At 46.2% G+C, this 20,923-nt stretch overlaps 1 protein-coding gene across 2 annotated transcripts in view; it reads left to right on the top strand.

Annotated features, from left to right (window-relative positions):
* LOC132383042 (TRIO and F-actin-binding protein-like) overlaps positions 1-20,923 on the top strand; it is a 289,971-nt gene that overhangs the window by 218,591 nt on the left and 50,457 nt on the right. For both annotated transcript variants that reach the window (XM_059953752.1, XM_059953753.1), the window contains exons 16-19: positions 7,802-7,858; positions 10,208-10,276; positions 13,324-13,413; positions 15,036-15,145. In XM_059953752.1, the coding sequence (XP_059809735.1) occupies positions 7,802-7,858; positions 10,208-10,276; positions 13,324-13,413; positions 15,036-15,145 (326 nt within the window). The remainder of the gene's footprint in view (positions 1-7,801; positions 7,859-10,207; positions 10,277-13,323; positions 13,414-15,035; positions 15,146-20,923) is intronic.

The following is a 20,923-nucleotide window of genomic DNA, read 5'->3' as shown; positions in this document are numbered from 1 at the left end:
ATGCTGGACAGATTCTCTGAAGTGACACCACTGAAGAATTTAAAAATGCTGACCCTCTCCACCTCTGATCCCCCGAATGAAGACTGTCTCACGGACTTCCAGTTCCCTCCTCCTGAAATCAGTAATCAGCTCCTTGGTCTCGCGGACATCGAGTGAGAGGTTGTCGTTGTGGCAGCACTCAGCCAGATTTTCAGTTTCCCTCCTTACGCGGATTCGTCACCACCTTTGATTCGGCTTAGGACAGTGGTACTGTCAGCAACCTCGAGTATGGCAGTGGAGCTGTGCTTAGCCTCGCAGTCATAACTGTAACGTGAATAGGGCAGGGGGCTAAGCACACAGCCTTGTGGTGCACCTGTGCTGACGGAGATTGTGGAGATGTTCTTGCCAATCTGAACTGACTGGGGTCTGCAAGTGAGGAAATCAAGGATGCAATTGCACAAGGAGGTATTGAGGCCAGGATCTTGAAGTTTATTGATTAGTTTTAAGGGGATGGTAGTATTGAATGCTGAGCTGTAATTGATAAATAGAATCCTAATGTATGCATCTTGCGACATATTAAAGATCACAGTGAACCCCAGCCATTTGATTGGCACAGGTCTTTAGTACTTGGCCGGGTACGCAGTCTGGGCTGGATGCTTTCCATGGATTCACCCTCCTGAAGGATGTTTTCACGTCGGCCACAGAGACTGAAATCACAGGGTGATGGGAGGCCGTGGAGATTCGTGAAGGTTCCGCCAAATGTTAATGGTCAGCGTGAGCACAGAAGACGTTGAGCTGAAGAGGGAGCGAAGCCTTGTCATCACTGATGGTGTTTAGTTTCACTTTGTAAAAGGTAATAGCATTCAATCCCTGGCACAGTTGTCAAGCATCCTTCAGTGATTCAAGTTTGGTGCTGAATTGCCCCTTCTTCGTGTTGTTTGCTTGATCGCCAGACCTAAATGCCACTGATCAGACCCTCAGCAGATTCTGCATCTCCTGGTTCATCTTGGGCTTGTTGTTGAGGACATGTCTGAATGATTTTGTGGGGACACATTCATCTGCAACTGTTTTAATAAAGTCCATGATAACTGTGATGTCTTCATTCAGATCCTCTGATGAATCCTTTAACACGGCCCAGTCCACCGATTCAAAGCAATCCTGTAGCTGCTCCACAGCCCTCACGTGACAAATTCTCTGTTTTACTTTCCTCTGAAGCGACCTCATTAGCCTCTGCCTGTATGTGGGTAGGAGAAGGACAGCCAAGTGATCAGATCTGCCTGTGACCCACAGTGACAGGTACAACATCCCTGTCTGCTTGTGTCTCTCAGTGACAGGTACAACACCCCCATCTTTCTGTGACTGACAGTGACAGGTACAACATCCCTGTCTGCCTGTGACTGACAGTGATAGGTATAACACCCCCATCTTCCTGTGTTTCACAGTAACAGGTACAACATCTCTATCTGTTCATGTCTGACAGTGACAGGTACAACATCCCCATCAGCCTGTAACTCACAGTGACAGGTACAACATCCCCGTCTGCTAGTTGATTGGGGAAGCAAGCTGTTAAATACACAGGCAATGAGGAGCTCCTCACAGACACTGTTTGCAAAGATCTTGCAGGGGTCCCCAGTGTGGGCAAAAGTGACTGTCTCCCCACAACCCTTCACATCACCATAGCTCACAAGGGACCTGCCAAGGGGGTCCCGATGACCAGTAATCCCCTCCCCAGCCTACCTTCCAATATAAGAGCTCCTGCACTGATTGTAGCATGTGACTGAATCTCCGGTCCCCTTACTGAGACGCCTCACCCCAGCTGATGTTGCGAGGGTGTGAGGTTAATGTCTGAATAAGTGACTCAGCCAGGGGTCATATCTGTGGCCACATTCAGCCAGGGTCTTCCTGTTATAGGAGGGATGGTTCCCCTGGGCCACTCAGTGCCTGACCCATTGGGACATTAATGAGTCACTAAATCCATGGACCCCATGTTCTGCTCCTCCCACAGCCCCTGACTCCAGTGCAGCCAAGCTGTGTGTTGTGGGTGAGTGCCTGCTGAGGGGAGTGTGCCTTTAAGAGCCAAGATCCTTCTCGGATCAGTGGACAGCAAGGTGTTGGAAGTGTGTATTCCGTCTGACCAGCAACTCTGTCAGCTGCTTTGTGCTGCCTGGTTCGAGCCGCAGCCGTCTTTATGCAGATTCCACTGGAATTTGCCCAGTCGCGAATGCACTGACAATCAGTGCTGGAGGATAATTTCTGGGAGTCGTGTTTTAATGACCTGATTATCCCTTAAAGCAGCTGAGAGTTGGCTGCTCCTCTACGTGTGGGACCCTTTACCCAGCTCCTGAGAGTTGTCTTGTCGACAGAGTGGTCTTAAGCTTGCAACCTCCAGAGGGAATGCACGCAAAATGCTGGAGGAACTCAGCAGGCCAGGCAGGTGAGGTGAGAGCCTCCGTCGGTCAGAGTTGACCATGGATATTGCGTCCTAGTGGCATTGATACCCAAGCCTGGGCAGTACAGTACAGAGAGCAAGCTGTTGCCCGTGTACAAACGTAGCAAGCTCCCCCCCCTCCACACAACTGATGAACCCAAAGGAACGGCAGAGACCAATACAGTTTGGCACCACTGGCGTCGCAGGAGTTGCTAATCAGCATTGAACTCAATGTAAGACTGCTTTAGCGACTCCAGCTCCGGATTTTTCCCTTGAGGTTTACTCCCAAAGCCTTCCCCGTGAGTGGGTATAGTTGCAAGGCAGCGGAGGTTTGAGATCAGAGTTTTCCTTCTCCTAGCTGAGCTGCCACCCACGGCTAACGAGCCCTGTTTGCCCAAAGCGACTGGTTTTAAGGTGCCAGTAACCCACCATTGCCCCTTCTCCTGTCAGTAGAAACGGTTCCACCTGGCTTAGTAGCTAAGCCACATGTGAAGGCCAGGAGCTGGACTTGGTTGTCAGAGGCTTCTCGAGGTTCCAGCCACTGCGACTTCAGTTCCGATCAAGCTTTGTGCTTTGCTCAGGACTTCTGATTGACCTTTGGGCTACACTGGTGTTGGGATGTCCAGAGTCATGTCCTTGTGCGGGCGACAGATAAAGGAAAGGAAACAGTATCCGTGGGACAACTGATAAACATGTTTGAGAAAAGCCCTTTAACGACACGTTGTCTTTATAGTTGACAATCGTGCGTTAGTCCCACCATCGCTAACAATCTGCACCATAGGAATGGCAGCAAACTAGTACGCCCAGACTTTATTTTTCATTTGATTTGTTGGGTGTTCCATGCAGTTTAAAGGAGATCTCAGTTGTACTGTGATTACGTACCACACCCATTATGTGGGAATATATCCACAGTCAATAGAAACTCTCCGAGAACGCACCTGCAAGGAATTGTGAGGACAATGTTTCGCTTACTAAGGTGAAAAGGTTTATGCTGGGGTGGAGATTTCACATTCGAGTTCAGCTTCACTGAGAAAATCACCTGCAGTGCGTGGTTTGTGGTTATTTTTGTACGTCAGCGTAACACTTTCTAGGAATTAAGAGGTAACACTTGGGGAACATTCTGCTAACTTCTGCAATGCTATTCCTGACTCATCACCAACCCAAGTGCATCTAAGTATTCTGGGAGTAACGAGAAGGTTGTCCGAGCATGTTGTCTAAGAAGTTGGATAAGAGTCCAGAATTCCCATGGGTAAAAGAGCAGAGGAAGACGGATTTTTTAAAATTTTATTCTATTGAGATACTGTGTAGAAAGATCCTCCTGGTCCTTCAAGCTGCTGTGCCCAACCGTCCCCCAGTTTAATCCCGAGACAATTTACAATGACCGGTTAACGGGAGCACCCAGAGGAAAGTCACGCGGCCACGAGAAGAACGTAAAAAATCCTTCAGGGTAGAGGCGGGAATTGAACCCCGGTCGCTGGTACTGTAAGATGTTGTGCTAACCACTACACTACCATGTCGCCCAATCTCCCAGAGCCTGAAGGTCATCCATTCTGAGTTTCGGTGGTCACCTAGCTCAGAACTGGCAGGTTCAAGGTGGCTTCATTGGAACCGGCAGCAGCAAGTAGCTGGCAACATTATGTGAGGTTATTGAGATCAGACCCTCTCTGCTCAGGAGATAACCTTCTCCTTCTCAAGCAAGGGGAGTTAATTGGAGGCATGGCCTAGACCAGAACAGGCTTCCCAGTGGCAGGTTGGAGCCTGGCCACCCATTACCCTGTCAGGATGTTTCCTGGGCTGGAGACCTCCAGCTCTGAGGGGAGATCAGGCAGGCTGGGCCTCCTCAGCTGAAGGAGGTTGAATGGGAACCTGATAGAAGTGTAACACTGTGAAAGACTTAGATCGGGTAGTTAGTTAACATCTTGTTCCGTGGCAGGGGGTGACAGAAACAAGAAGGTGCAGTTTAAACTGAGAGGAAGGAACTTGAAAGTATTGGAAGAGTAAGGCTTTTACACAGAGAGTGGTTGATATCTAGAACATTCTGCCAGAGGAAGTGGTGGAGTCAGATACAATCAGTATACTTAAGAGGAATTGAAAAGATACTTGAGTAGGCAAGGCTTGAAAGATACGGTCCTAAAGTGGACAAGTGGGATTGTGTAGATGAGCAAAAACGTCAGTGTGATTTCAGGGGTTAGATGGGCTGAAGGGCCTATATTCAAGTTTGTTTATTTATTGAGATACAGTGTGGAACAGGCCCTTCTGGCCCTTTGAGTCATGCTACCCAGCAGTCTCCTGATTTAATCACAGGACAATTTAGCTAGAGGATGGTGTAACTGTGGAATTCAATGCCACAGACAGCTGTGGAGGCCAAGTCATGTGGTGGTTGATAAGCTCTGGATCAGTCAGGGCATTAACCTACCATCTTGTACATCATTGGACTTGTGGGAGGGAGTCAAAGCTCCTGGAGGAAACCCACAAGGTCAGGGGGAGTATGTACAAATTCCTTATAGGCAGTGGCGGGAATTGAACTTGGGTCACTTGTACTGTAAAGCATTGTGCTACCTGCTACACTACTGTGCCCCACCAATTTGTGCCACTCAGTCAGACCCACGGATTCCACTTTGGTGGTAACTGTGAGGAGCAGACCTTTCTAGCCTCCTCTTATCATTCAGTATATCCATGTCAGATCTTCCATCTTAATACCACATTCTCACTCCCTGCACGCACCCTTTGGTGCCTTCTGTGTTTAGAAACCTGACTCCCTCCCCCCCCCCGAAAGTTTAGTGTCCTGACTTCCGCCACCCTCTGTGGGAGAGACAGGTTGGTAATTAAAGCTCACCCCATCTGAGTGAAGAAATGGTTCCACATCCCAGTACTCACTGTATCTCAAAAACTCTGCCTGTTAAATATGCTGAGGCTTTATAAGGCATTAATCCAGAGTGCACTTGGAGTATTGTGAGCAGTTTTGGGAGCTTTATCCAACAAAGGATGTGCTGGCATTGGAGAAGGTCCAGAGGAGGTTCACGAGAATGATCCCATAAATGAAAAGGTTAACATTTGAGGAGCGTTTGATGGGACTGGGCCTGTGCTCACAGGAGTTTAAAAGAATGTGGGAGGATCTCATTGAAACCTATAAAATTTTGAAAGGTCTAGATAGAGTGGATATGGAGAGAATGTTTCCTAAAACGGGAGAGTCTGGGACCAGAGGGCACAGCTTCAGAATACAAGGATGTCCCTTTAGAACAGAGATAAGGAAGAATTTCTTAAGCTATCTGTGGAATTCAATGCCCCAGACGGCTGTGGAGGCCAAGTCATGTGGTATATTTAAAATGGTGGTTGATAAGCTCTGGATCAGTCAGGGCATCAAAGTTATGAAGAGAAGGCAGGAGGATGGGGTTGAGAGGGATAATAAATCAGCCATGATCGAATGGCAGAGCAGACTCAATGGGCCAAATGGCCTGATTCTGCTCCTATGTTTTATGGTCATCAGCACACTGAGCACAGTCTGGGAAATGTAACTGAGGTGTGAAAATCATTAAAGGGTTTGAAAGGGCAGAAGGGGAAAGGCAGCTTCCCTCAGCGGTGTGTCCTATGTGAATCAACAGAAAATGCAAAACATGTGATAATAGAATTTGATTTTATTCGCAAGTTGCTACTTTCTGACGTGTGCTGCCTGAAAGGTTGGTGGAACCAGATTCAGGAACAACTTCCAAAAAGGATTCGATGAAAGAAGAAGGATCAGGAGAGCGGGTCTTTGGATCATGGAGCCAGGGCTGGCAGCGTAAGCGGATAATCTCCTCCGCTGTGGCAGGGTTCTGTGAAAACTAATCAATAAGCTTTAAGACCTTGGCCTCAGTTCCTCCTTGTGCAATTCGATACTCGATTTTCTTACTTGCAGACCCCAGTCAGTTGGGATTGGTAACAACATCTCCCCCCACAATCTCCATCCGCGCATGTGCACCACATGGCTGTGTGTTTACCCCCCTGTTCTACTCACTTTATACTTACGACTGTGAGGCTAACCACAGCTCCAAAGCCATATTTAAGTTTGCTAACAACAAGACGGAGATTGAAAATCTGGCTGAGTGGTGCCAAAGCAACAGTCCCTCACTCAGTGTCAGCAAAACCAAGGAGCTGATTACTGACTTCAGGAGGAAGAAACTGGAAGTCCATGAGCCAGTCCTCATCGGGGAATCAGAGGTGGAGAAGGTCGGCAACTTTAAATTCCTCGGTGTTTTCATCTCAGAGGATCTGTCCTGGGCTCAGCATACAAGTGCAATTAAAGTTTAGGATTTAAAGCATATTAATTATACACCTTGAAATTTGTCTACATCTTGGAAATTACGAAGAAAGCATGGCAGTGCCTCTACTTCCTTAGGAGTTTGCGAAGTTTCGGCAGGACATCTAAAACTTCGACGAAGTTCTATAGATTAGTATTGTCTAGCCTCATCACAGTCTGGTTTGGAAACACCAATACCCTGGAAGGGAAAATCCTACAAAAAGTTGTGGATATGGCCCAGTCCATCACAGGTCCAACTCTCCCTACCATTGAGCACATCTCCACGGAGCGTTGTGGCAGGAAAGAGGCATCCATCATCAGGGACCCTCACCTCCCAAGCCATGCTCTCTGCTCGCTGTTGCCATCAGGAAGGAGGTACAGGAGCCTCAGAACTCGTGCCACCAGGTTCAGAATCAGGTTCATTATCACCAGCATATGTCGTGAAATTTGTTAAGTTAGCAGCAGCAATTCAATGCAATACATAATATAAAACAGGGAAATTAATAAGTAAATAAATAAATAGCTGTATATGTATGTTGAATAGGTTAAAAATCATGCAAAAACAGAAATAATATATATTAAAAAGTGAGATAGTATTCACAGGTTCAATGTCCATTTCAGAATCGGATGGCAGAGGGGTCCAGGAACGGTAATTACCCCTCAACCATCAGGCTCTTGAACCAGAGGGGATAACTTCATTTGCCCCATCATTGAAATGCTCCCAGCACCTAAGGACTCACTTTCAAGGACTCGTCATCTCATGTTCTCAATATTTATTGATCCTTATTTATTTTTTTTATTACTTTTTTTTTCTTTCTTTTTGTATCTGCACAGTTTGTTGTCCTTTGTACACTGTTTGACCGCCCTGCCGGGTGCAGTCTTTCATTGATTCTGCTACGGTTATTGGATTTATTGCATTTACCCACAAGAAAATCAATCTCAGAATGAATGTACTTTGATAATAAATTTACTTTGAATAAGTAACTAATCAAGTGTTTAGAACAACAGGATGAATCTTGGCAGTGCTGAAGTTTTCTGTTATTTGGGAAGGTAATTAACATGTTTCCATTTAGTTTGGGACAGGAGGCATCACCTTATCTTTGCTTTTCTGATTTCAGCCAGACCTCCTGAATTTCAAGAAGGGTTGGATGTCCATTCTGGGTGATACTGGCGAGGTAAGTGTCCATCAGCCAAATGCCCTGTGTTGTTCCTGCCTCTGGGTAATCTCTGCTCTGCATGGTGTCTACCCCTGAGTAATACCCTACCCCTGCATTTCATCATCCCTACATGTTATCCACCCGTGCATTGTACTTACCCCTGTGTCCAAGCCCCCCCCCTCCATGTCCGACACCCACCAGCATCCGAGCCCCCCCAGCATCCGAGCCAGCCCTGCATTATACCCATTCCAGGGAGCCTTCAGCAGAAGAGATGGTAATTAATATTGCACAAGAGATTCTGCAGATGCTGGGAATCCAGAGTAACACACACAGGAACTCAGAAGGTCCGGCAGCATCTGTGGGGAGAAATAAAGGGTCGACATTTTTGGCCAGGACCCATCATCAGTAATGAATAGCTGTTGCCGTTTTTGCCACTCTGTCCAATGACTGCGGCCATCGTTTAAAGTTGCAGCCTGCCTCAGTCGCTGGCAAGGATCCGGCTCAGTGGAGTCGAGGTCGAAGTTTGAGTCAGATGTTGATGTTGATCAAGAATTTGTTTAGATTATGACACTAGATTCGGACCTAGATCTGTAAACAAGACGAGGCACAATTACTTTTTTTTTTGGGATGTGGATGTTGACCTGGAGCTGGCTCAAGCGTTGACAATGATTGGAATCTATTCCGGATACTGAGCGTAAATCTTTGAAGGTGGAAAGGCAAAATGTGTTGGCTGCTGTACAAACACTGCAGTTTGCTTTATTAATACAGGACGTGAAGCTAACCATTTAAAGCACACTGCTATAGAATTCATCTGGGGAAGGGGTTGTGGTATTGTGGCACCTTACTTCAGGAATGTTATCGAGACCTTGGTGAAGTATAAGAGTTTAGTGTCATGGCACCAACACAGAAACTGTTCAGTTACATGGGGGAGACTAATTAAGATTATTACTAACATACAAATGGACAAATCAGTAGGAGGAAATTACTCGACACCTCAAACCTGCTCTTTCATTCAATAAAACATGGCAGAGTTCTCTGCAACTTCCATCCTGCACTCCCTGCAACCCCCACAGAAACCTTTCACCATGGTTCTTATTTTAATCTATGCTTTAAAATTATTCTTGGGCTCTGCTTCCACTGGCCCTTGATGAAGAGGGTTTCAATGACTCCCAGGCTTCTGAGAAAAAAGCAAATTGCCTTCTTTGCCCTAAATGGGTGGGACCCCGGCCCTCCCCCAGAAGGAAATATCTTCTGCATGTTCATCCCGTTAATTCTTCTCTGGGAAGGCTAGAGGCAATCTGAAAGTTAAGCGAACAAACAAAAAAATGTGGAGTAAGTCGGTAACCAGTGGAAATAGTTAACAGGTGTTTGGTAAAAGAACATGAGGCATAGGAGCAGAATGGGGCCATTCAGCCCATCGAGTCTGTTCCACCATTCCATCATGGCTGGCTTGTTGTCCCCCTCAACCCCACTCTCCTGTCTTCTCCCCGTAACCTTTGATGCCCTGACTAATCAAGAGCCTATTAGTTACGACCAATAAGGGTGAGGCATCAAGAGAAGCATTATTTTGCACGTTGAGCTGCTGTCATCGGCAGGATCTAACGTAACATTTGGAAAGACCACGTTACAGCTCGGGGCATTTCAGAGTCGGAAGGTTGTACACCCTTCCCGTGAACAAGTGTGTTTCCTCCGGGTGCTCTGGTTTCCTCAAATAGTCTAAAGATGTGCCAGTTAGTAGGTTAATTGGCTATTGTAAATTACCTGTGATTAGGCTAGGGTTAAAATAGGTGGGTTGTTGGGTGGTGCAGCCCATGGGGCTAGAAGAACCTGTTGCGCGATGTACTTTTAAATAATAATGTAGGAAGGGGATAACGCATTGGAGGTGAGGTATGATGGGCTGAGTGGCCCTTGGTGAGATGGAGTGCCCTGGAACTTCACAGCAGTCCAAGCCGAAATGTGGGCAAGGGGAGCTCAAATCGTGGTCAGAAATCAAGGCACCACCACTTGGAGCTCCCTTGCCCATTGCTGGTCCCTTCCCCTTTTCCCCCTTGACTGTAGAATTCAGGTTGGTTTCTGTTTGGTTTGTGAGGAACATCAGTCCTGTCCAGACTCAGTCCTGGTATAAACTGCAAGGCACCCAACAGGAGTGAGATACCTGGCTACTCTTCCCTGGGCTCAAGGGTGCTGTCCTCATTGTCATTCTCCAGGCTGTGGTCACTTGGCCCCGACCAGAGACAGAACATGGTACCTCCCAGCCATGGGTGCCCATCCACTACACTGGGTAAATGCATGGGCACAGATGCCACCTTACTGATTAACCCTCCTGATTAGTAAGAGACAATTCATGTCAATATTCTTCTGTTTCAGTGGAAGAAACACTGGTTTGTTCTGACAGACTGCAGCTTGAGATATTACCGAGACTCCACAGCGGAGGAGGTAAGTTGTCTTATGAAGCATCAACCACACCTCCAGTACTTGGTGCCAGTGCATCAGAGAGAAAAAGTGAGGATATGAATTGGCGCTGGGCGGACAGTGTTGTGGGTTGGTTCACTTCTGTGGGCAAGGATTCAAATCTAGCTGGCACTGTGTAAAACTCTTTAATTTGGCTGAGGGGTAGACCTGTTTGAGGTTTATTAAAGTAATGAGGTGCTCAGATAGAGTAGGCAACCAGTATACTTTTCCTGGGCAGAGGGGCTAAACTCAAAGGGGATGTGAGGGGCAAATTAATTACACAGAGAGTGGTGGGTGTCGGGAATAGAAGAGTACAGCCATTCAGCCCACAATGTTGTGCTGAGCCAGCTGAAAAGCAAATTAAAAACACCCAAAATACTCATAATTCCTACCTACACCATGTCTATTTCCCTCCATCTTCCTCACATCCATGTGCCTATCCAAACGTCTCTTAAAAGCCTCTAATGTATTTGCCTCCACCACCATACCAGGCAGCACATTCTAGGCATCCATGAACTTCTGAGTAAAAAATCTTACCCCTCACATCCCGCTTGAACCTACCCCTCGCACCTTCAATGCATGCCCTCTGGTATTAGACATTTCAACCCTGGGAAACAGATACTCCCTGTCCAGTCTTTGCCTCTCATAATCTTGTAAACCTCTATCAGATCTCCCCTCAGCCTCCGACACTCCAGAGAGAACAACTCAAGTTTATCCAACCTTTCGTGACAGCACATGCCGTGTGAGCCAAGAATTCCCACACAAATATGGGGGACAAATATGATGGATGCATTTTTGAAGCTCTTAGATAGGTAAATAATGTGCAGAGAATGAAGGGATAGGGATATTGTATAGGCAGAAAGGATTAATTTAGTAAGGTGTTTAATCACTAACGTGGCCAAGTAGTTAAGGCGTTGGTCTAGTGATCTGAAGGTAACTAGTTTGAGCCTCAGCTAAGGCTGCGTGTTGTATCCTTGAGCAAGGCACTTAACCACACATTGCTGTGCAATGACACCAGTGCCAAGTTGTATCAGCCCTTGCCCTTCCCTTGGACAACATAGGTGGCGTGGAGAGGGGAGACTTGCAGCATGGGCAACTGCCGGTCTTCCATACAGCCCTGCCCAGGCCTGCGCCCTGGAAACTTTCCAAGGCGCAAATCCATGGTCTCTTGAGACTAACGGATGCCTATAAAATCATTAAGGTGCAACGTTGTGGGCCACCCTAGCTGTTCCTGTGTTGTACTGTTCTACGTTGTACGAATAGGGAATTTTGAAATGACAACAGCTTAAGCTAACTTGGTTTTAGAGAATTGGGTCAAGCAGCTGATCTTGGCAACTGACAGCAGCAATCAGGAACCCTGATGTTGTAAGAATATAGTAGTTCTGATTATAGGAAGGATGTGGAAGCTTTAGAGAGGGTGCAGAGAAGATTTACCAGGATGCAGTGTCAGTACCTCAGAATTACCAGGATGCTGCCTTGATTAGAGAGCATGTCTTATGAAGAAATGTTGAACAAACTAGGGCTTTTTCTCTCTGGGGCAAAAGAGGAAGAGGAGTGACTTGAAAGGGGTGTGCAGGATGATAAGAGGCATAGATAATGGATAGCCAAAACTTCTTACCCCCAGGGCTAATATGAGGGGGAATAATTTTAAGGTAATTAGAGCAAAGTGTAGGGGGGATGTCAAAGTTTTTTTTAACACAGAGAGTATTGACTGCCAGGGATGTTGGTAGAGGCAGGTACATTAGGGCTGGGGTTCCCAATTTGGGGACCACATACTCCTCGGTTAATGATAGGGGTCCATGGTATAAAAAAGGTTGGGAACCCTTGGAAACTCTTAGATAGGCACTTTGATTATAGAACAATGGAGGGCAACATAGGAGAGAAAGGTTAGATTGATCTTAGAGTCGGTTAAAAGGTCAGCTGAACATCGTGGGGCAAAGGGCCTCTATGGTGTTGTAATGTTTTAATAATGGTCCAGGATATTAACCAAATTGTGGTTAAGGTTTGTTGGAGGTTAAGTACAGATACAATCATTATGGTAGAAAGGTTTTCAGCACGAGGGATGTCGAGGACAGCTCGCCATTGGAATTTGAACCTGCCTTTTGCAGAGGAAGGGACAAAGGAGTGTGTTATCGAGCACTGCAAATGGGGTTGAATTGCTTTCTAAGGTCTGTAATCATGCTGGAGGTTGGAGCCAGAGGCACAGCTACAGTTTTCAGTTCCCCTCCAACACACCAATGCCATCCGGGCTGAGAATCAGGCCCTGGCATGGGGTTGGGTGAAGGTGCTGGCTGCTGTCTGCTGTGGTCAGGAGGAGGGAAGGAGATGTGCCAGTGGGCCTGAGCCTCAGACTGTGCACTGAACACGTGGGTATTAGGCTGGGCCAGCTGCTCTCACTTGGTAACATAAAGTCATAGAACTATACAGCACAGAAACGTGCCCTTCAACCCAGTTGCCTGCATTTGGCCCATGGACTATAGACTCGATGGATGGGATGATCTAGGGGAGTCTAACACTAGAGGGCATAGATTTAAGGTGAAAGGAGAGGATGTAAAGGGCACCTGAGGGGCAAGTTCTTCACACAGTGATGGGTTTATGGGACAAGCTGCCAGAGCAAGCGGTAGAGACAGTTGCGTTAACACCACATAAGGACAGGTACATGGAAAGGCAAGGTTTAAGTTGAGATTCTGACACTGTTCCACTTCAAGCCTCTTGCACGAACCTGATCGTAGTCGGTCCTATTTTGGAGGCTGTTCCTAAGCTCTTGAATTCCCAAACCAAACCTCCCAGTTTTTTTCTTTCTCCTCATCTCCTTAAAACCTGGTTACTGACCAAGATGTCATCATGCACCCAATACCCAGTGTACAGTTTGTGCAAAGTTTTATTGAATACTGCCTCTCTGAAGTTTGGAACATTTTGGAAGTTGAAGGGCACTATATAGATCAATGTGTTGTACCTGAGGCGATGCTGGAAGGGTGAAGACGTTTCCGCCTGTATCTTGTCACATCTAACTTTTGCACCTTTCCGCTCAGGCTAATGACCTGGATGGAGAGATCGATTTGCGGAACTGCGGCAACGTCACGGAGTACCAGGTGCAAAGGAACTATGGGTTCCAGATCCATGTGAGTAAGCTTCTCCCCCCCCCACCGCCAACCACCTCCATCTCTCAATCTGTGTCAGGCTCCCCCACTCATTCCATTCTATCAACTTGAGGGTGGAGGTGCAAACCTCAACCAGCCTTGTAGCCAGTGTCCCTGAAACTTACAGTGTCTAACCCGTGGGTCTTGTGATCCTTATTAAAGGTGCGATTTGCATACAGAGTTGGTTCAAATAGGCTCAGGGTTCATTTGGATTCCACTTTGTGATCCAATTTCCATGGACGTTCTCACCTTTCCCATTTGAAAACTACAGTTGGAAATCACAAAGGAGGTTTTAAGACTAATAGTTACAGGGTCACTGGGTGCAGGGGTCAGCATGTGGGATGCTGTTGACCATGTCTCCCTTCTCTGAAACTGGACGGGACCTGCTCTCATTCCTGTACATTGAACTGTAGCCAGAAAATCACAAGCAATAGTTACTGCTCCCAACTCTGCATGCTCCTTGGCCCCAAATGTTCCTCATTTCCGTGCGACTCCTCACCAATGTTCCCTGAGCGCACCATCAGATTTCAGACTTGCACCTCGACCTCGCTCCTTGTTGCTTTACTACTAAACACAGGTGAGCGTAAATCCCTAGACGCTACGTCTATGCCATTGCATTCTGTCCGTGCTCTCTTGTAGTCCCCTGGAGCTGAATTAGGCTGGTTACAACTCTGGAAGGTGAGATTCCTATCACGCATCTGCTCATTCACTGGGGTAACAATGTTCACCCCAGAGGGTGAACGACTGCAGTGGTCACCTTTCACCCTGCACTCACGCCCATCTCAGTGTTCCCTGTCTGACTCTGCGCCAAGCCTCGTTTTCCGTCGTCCCCGTGAACGCTCTCCAGCACTTCTCATAGTTAACTCTTTTTAAAATTTAACGATACAGCACAGTAACAGGCCCTTTCAGCCCAGCGAGCTTGCACCACCCAGTTGTAGCCATGAGGCCTCTTTGCCTACTAATCGATGGGTGGTAGAAAACCAGAGCATTCAGAGGAAACCCGCGTGGTCACGGGGAGAATGTATCACTGTCCTTATAGACAGCGGTGGAATTGAACCTGGGCCACTGGTGCCGTAATAGTGTTACGCTACCATGTCATCCACTGGAAAGTTAGGAACAAGTTAAAATCTTCACCACTCCTCCACCTCTCCTTTCCAAACTTTCAGATGTCCTCCAGTCCCGTTTCCACAATCTGCGTCGCACCGGTTCTGATCTCTCCCACATCTCCAGTTTCAGTCATTTCCCGCTGTGTCCATCGCCCCGATCTCCCTCCCTTAAATCTCTCCATCTTCCCAGTCTACCGAACACATTTCAATGATGGCCAATTTAAAAGGCTTCACCCCCCGTTCCCCTTCCTCCATGTTCAAATAATGACAGGGGAGGAATTAATCCAGTGAAAAGCCTTGACCTGGTTGTGATGTTAAAGGCAACGTTTAAATGCTGGTTGCCATTGATGTGATATCACCATTGTAGACACCGTGGAAGCCACCTGCTCACTTCAGTAGTGGAGCGAAGGGCTGGTGTTCACTGTCCACCTGAAGGCCAGGTGGTAAGGCTGGTTCCTCGTCTTGCTGCCACTGTGTAAAAGGTGATCTGTTCCCTAGACCAAGGAATTTGTGTACACCCTGTCGGCAATGACCTCTGGGATTCGGAGAAACTGGATCGAGGCTCTCAGGAAGAACGTTCGTCCAAACTCTTCGCCCGACGTGACAAAGTAAGTTAGTTAGGAGGACGAGAGTGAGTGGGGGTGCAGGGAGAGTGCCGTGACTCGGCTGGAGGGGGCACTGGAGTGGTTGGTGGAGACGCTGGAGTTGGGGGTGGGTGTGAATATGGCAGTACTGGTGACCCTGAGGGTAAAGGGAAGGGGCAGGGGTGGGATAGGATGAGTGGGGGGAGGGCGAATACAGTGGTTGGACAGGGAGGACCCTGGTGGGTGGGTGAGAGGGAATGGATGGGATAAGGTGAGCAGCCAAGTGAGCTGGAAATCTCATTAAAGGAAATTGAATTTTTTGGGGAATAGTTGACAAAGACATTTGGATCCCTTAGATTGCGATCCAGAATTCGTGAGCCAGGGCGTGAGGAACAGACAACTAATTGGCCTCTCGAGTTTGCTTGTTCAGTGAGATTGTGGCCGGTTTGCGAGCTAACTCCACGCGTCATTGATCTATTCCAGAATAAATTATATTCCTCAGTAATTCATTCTGTTCAACCTCCTCAAGCACTTTTACTTTTACCTGGACTGAATTCCTTTGCTAACTGTGTTAATGTTTTGAAATTCCAAGCAAGTTTATCAAAATACCTGTATGTCATCATATACCATCTCGAGTTTCCTTTCTCCCTGTAAATACCTGCATGAAAATGAATTTCATGGTCATGTATGGTAACATAAAAATACTTTGATAATAAATATGCTACCTTGTGATTTATTTTCTTGCAGGCATTTACAGGACAAAAAGAATTTCAAGGTAGTACATGGTCCAGATGTTTCTTTACAAGGGATTGTTTTCACCAGAACGGTTCACAGTATCACCCACCTTTACGTCATTGTTAAACTTGTACTTGAGCTTGTGTGTTCTGAGTAGTTTATAAACCTGGTTCTAAGCTATCTGCTATCAGTGTGAGTTAGCTGTGACCTGCCAATGGGTCAGTCCACCTCACCATTAGTCCTACATTATGTCTCCTGCCACTCAGTTCACTTCCCAAGCAGGTTGATAACTTTCCAACGCTTCCATGAACTTTGACTTTAGCTAACAGTCTCTGAATGGGAACTCTTGCAAGTGCCTGAGAATATCCATATAAATCAGGGGTTCCTATCCAAGGGTCCTGACCCCTCAGTTAATGGTAGGGGTCTATGGCCTAAAAAAGGTTGGGAACTCCTGATATAAGTATCTTAGACTTTTTCTGTCTTCTACTTTAAGAACCTTTTTAAAAACTTGATATATTTGAAACACCCTGGTTTCCTTGGCTGCCTAAGTGTAGGGAAGACCCTCCAGTCTCGCCAAACTTGTGCGATTGAGACAGTGTGTGGATGCTGTGTGATGTGTTACCCTTTTACAAATAGCAGTCAGTACACTGTATACGATTAAAGGAATAATATTTATGAATCTTAACTGAAGGTTTAGTAAAGAAAAACTAAAAGAAAAGGGCCCATTTTAATTAAACAGTCAAATGTACACAAGATGGAGCTCATCTTGAACTTCTCTGTCACTCACACGCTGGGCCCTCAGCCTGCGTGAAAGCACACACCACCTTCCAAATGTAGCTCGCAATCCATCTTGAACAAATTGGTCTCCCACCGGATCGTATCCTACGACCGGTTCTCCCCAGCGTCTTCTCTCTTCATCTCCAGCCGAACAAAAGTTTAGTGTCCCTCACCAAATAAAAACCTCCCCCCAGTTCCAACATCCTAACTGGACGGCACATATTCCTCATCATCCCATATCTTCACCAATAACGTTCTGCTCTCACAGAACTGCTAAGTGAAATACCTACAGCATAACAGTAAAGATGGGAACCAGGGCATTACATAGTCATCAGTACTAACTACCTTTACAAGTAATAATAATAATAACATGGCTATTAACACAGAACATAGAAATCTACAGTACATTACACACCCTTTGGCTCACAATGTTGTGCCGACCATGTAATCTACCCTAGAAACTGCCTAGAATTTCCCTGAGCCCTCTATTTTTCTAAGCTCCATGTATCTATCTAAGAGTCTCTTAAAAGACCCAATTGTATCCACCTCTATCACCTTCCCTGGCAGTGCGTTCCACGCACCTACCACTCTCTGTGTGAAAAAATTTACCTCTGACATCCCCTTTGTACCTACTTCCAAGCACCTTAAAACCATGCACCCTTGTGTTTGCCAGTTCAAGCCCTGGGAAAAAGCCTCTGGCTATCCACACAATCAATGCCACTCATCATCTTATACACTTCTTATCAGGTCGCCTCTCATCCTCCGTCGCTCCGAGGATAAAAGGCCAAGTTCACTCAACCTGTTCTCATAACCCAACCATAAATCTAGAAGGCGGGAACTAACAGAGGACAAACATTAGGCTAGCCTCTCCAGAACTTCCTGGCCTCTCTTTCTTGTACATTGTATGGAAATGTGCAGTTTTCCATTCTAAAGGAATGTTTCCTGAATCAAGAGGATTTTGGAAGCTTATTGTCGAGGTGTTGTAATACATGTGCCTGCCTTCCTTGAACCTTTTGATGAAAGCTGTCTGGCCTTGGTTGTGCCAGTTCTTAATCCCATTATTTTCTTCATGGTATTTTTCACTCAATGGATTTTGTTGGCTCTATGTATCTGATTTTGTATTACCTGGGTTGGCTGGCATGTCTGCTTCACTGTGAATGCCCAGACGAAGTAGAGGCCTGCTTGGGAATAAAGTGAAAGCCTAACCGTGGCCTGTCCATGGTAAGTCTTGCAACTTCAACATGCCAGTGACATTGCGCAAATCATCTTGATGGTCCAAAGCAGTGCCAGTGTAGCCCAGACCGAACCAGAGTGTGCAACTGAACTTACCCGAGCTCAGCACTTACAGTCATGGTGTAATATTGAGTAGCTAACCATGATCACCACCAACTCCCTTCGCTTTCAACATCACTTTCAAAGTGCTGAAGACTCCTGTTTCCTTTGTGCTTTTATAATATATAGATATCACTAGCACGTTTCTTTTCAATGCCCTCTTTCTATAACTTGTAATATCTTTTTAGTTGCCTTTTGTTCGTTGCATCTGAAGACTTGAGAGAGGCTTCCTTTGACAACGGGAGTTTCCTATTGATGGTCTCTGGTTCTACCAATTAACAGATTTTGCATGGTTTCCGTGGAAGTCTGTGGCATTGCATTGAAAAGTTAGTTTTGCGTAAATTGAGCCACTGAGCAGCAATTTCATGCTCTTCTCTTTAGAACTTTAGTTGTGTTCAGTAATGACTACTCTTCAATACACGGCTGGGCTGTTAGCTAAGTCTGCCTCATCGCTAAATCTTAAATGGCCCACGTCCTTTGATTTAAGGACATATTGTTGCAGAAAACTCACCCCAAAAAATGTACTGCCTTCTGATATCCGCTAACCTGTCCGTCCCAACATAATCAAGTTAACTTTCTACACCTTACCATTACTACATGCTTGTCCAACCCTGCATTTATACATTCTACAGAAATCTTTTGTGTAACTCCCTTTGTTTTGCCTATGAAATCTCCACTTCCTGTTTCACCCTTGTTATACCACCTCTCTTCACTGAGCTGATCAAAGTTCAAAGTAAGTTTATTATCAAAGTACATATCTGTTACCACTTACAGCCCTGAAATTCCTGTTCTTGTGGGCATTCATTGTATATCAGAACGAACACAATGGAATCACTGAAACTTGGTGACAGTGCGATCGAGCAGCAGTGTGGGGCAATTGCCAAGGTTGAAGGACCAGACCAGGTCAGTCCACACTCCAGATTTCCAGTTGAGACCAGAAAAATGTACCTATCCAAGAGGCTCTTAAAATACCCTATGCCAACTAACTGGTACGTCTTCGGACTGTGGGAGGAAACCCTTGCTTGTTACAGGGTAAACGTACAAACTCCTTACAGGCGGTGGCAGGAATTGAACCCATTGTGCTATCCACTATGCTGCCATGCCATCTTAGCTTAAACATTAGAATCCTCAATGTCCTGTTCTTTAATTTGTCTTGTAGCACTTACTATTTTCTAAACAGCATCTCTGTCTGCTTTTTATCCTGATGTAATTTCCGCTTCCCCCAGTAATGTTCTCTGATGTTCATCATCGTGGTACGAACCGTTAATTATGTGGGTTCACATTCCGACTCTCAGCACACTGCATCTCACTTCATTATAGAGACCCTTGCACCACCTCATTAGATTCCCCTTCCTTTTCCCAACTCCAAGAGCCCCAGTTTAGTATTCAGCTCCCTCCTGACAGTCTCTACTATACCTCACAGGCAGAAAGGACATTTTGCATAATAATAAAAAAGAGCACAGAAAATATTTCAGAAACACTCAGCAGGTCAGGCAGCATCTGCAGAAAGAGAAGCAGAATTAACATCTCGGGTTAATGGCCCTTCTTCAGAGTTTCAGTTGTGAGAAAGCCACCGTGTGATTTGTTTCAGATACAGCCTCACCTGCTGAGTTCCTATGCACAGTGTTCTTTCTGCCTGTGAGGGTTGCCAACGTTTTCCATTTTCTACACTTCCAGCATCTGGACTTTATTTTTGATCATTTTGTGAGTTGCATATGGTCAGTGATATATTGATGCAGCTATAAAGAAAGCAAGACTGCTGCTGTATTTCATTAGGAGTGTGCTGAGATTTGGTTTGTCAACTAAAACGCTCAAAAACTTCTACAAATATACCGTGGAGAACTTTCTAACTGGCTGCATCACCATCTGGGGGTATGGGGGCATGGGGAGCCTACTCCACAAGATATAAGTAAGTTGCAGAAACTTGTAAAATTAGCCAGCTCCATCGTGTTGGCCTAGTTGATAAGGCAAGAGTCTAGTGATCTGAAGGTCACGGGTTCGAGCCTCAGCTGAGGCAGCGTGTTGTGTCCTTGAGCAAGGCACTTAACAACACATTGCTCTGCGACAACACCGGTGCCAAGCTGCTTGGGTCCTAGTGCCCTTCTCTTGGACAACATCGGTGGCATGGAGAGGGGAAGGCTTGCAGCTTAGGCAACTGCCAGTCTCCCATACAACCCTGCCCAGGCCTGCAAGGCACAAATCCATGGTCTCACAAGACTAACGGATACCTATCTATACCCCATCATGGGTACGTGCCATGGTATTCAAGGAGCAGTCCAACCAGCACATGCTCTCTTCTCATTGTTACCATCGGGAAGGAGGTACAGAAGCCTGAAGACTCAAACTCCCTCCCTCTGCCATCCGATTGAACGCATGAGCACTTAATAGACAGATATATACTTAATGTAGCTCAGTTTTTTTTTGTTTTCTACATTTATTTATCATGCTTGGGAAGTTAACAAATTGCACGACATAAGCCAGTGTTATTAAACCCGACTGATTGGAGATGCTTGCTGTCTGTCTCACCTGTGTTCCCTTTTACACCAACCCCTTGCACGTCCTGCCATGGGTTATTACTGAAATCTGGCCTAGAGAGTCCCTCCTCACCACGTTCTCTGTGTGTTGAGAGTGTCTGACCCACAATGCAGGAGAGATTGGAGGTGAAGACACCTACTGCAACCAAACATGGGGAACAGTCAGTGCCTGCAAATTTCCTAATCCTGTAAATTTCCGAATCCTGTCAATTTCCTAATCCTGCAAATTTCCTAATCCACAAACTTCTGAATCCTGCAAATTTCCTAATCCTGTCAATTTCCTAATCCTGCCATCCGGGCTCACAATTACTCAGTGCCACAGACGATCATTCCCTCCACCCTCAACCTCTGCTGTAAATTGGGGCTTTTAAGTCACCATTCCATGCCACAAATCTGGAATCACAGGACCAACCTTCATATACTT

Source organism: Hypanus sabinus, chromosome 29 (assembly GCF_030144855.1).
Source record: "Hypanus sabinus isolate sHypSab1 chromosome 29, sHypSab1.hap1, whole genome shotgun sequence".
NCBI classification, from domain to species: domain Eukaryota; kingdom Metazoa; phylum Chordata; class Chondrichthyes; order Myliobatiformes; family Dasyatidae; genus Hypanus; species Hypanus sabinus.
The sequence above is the reverse complement of the archived record's forward strand: the minus strand, read 5'-3'. Positions and strand labels throughout refer to the sequence as shown.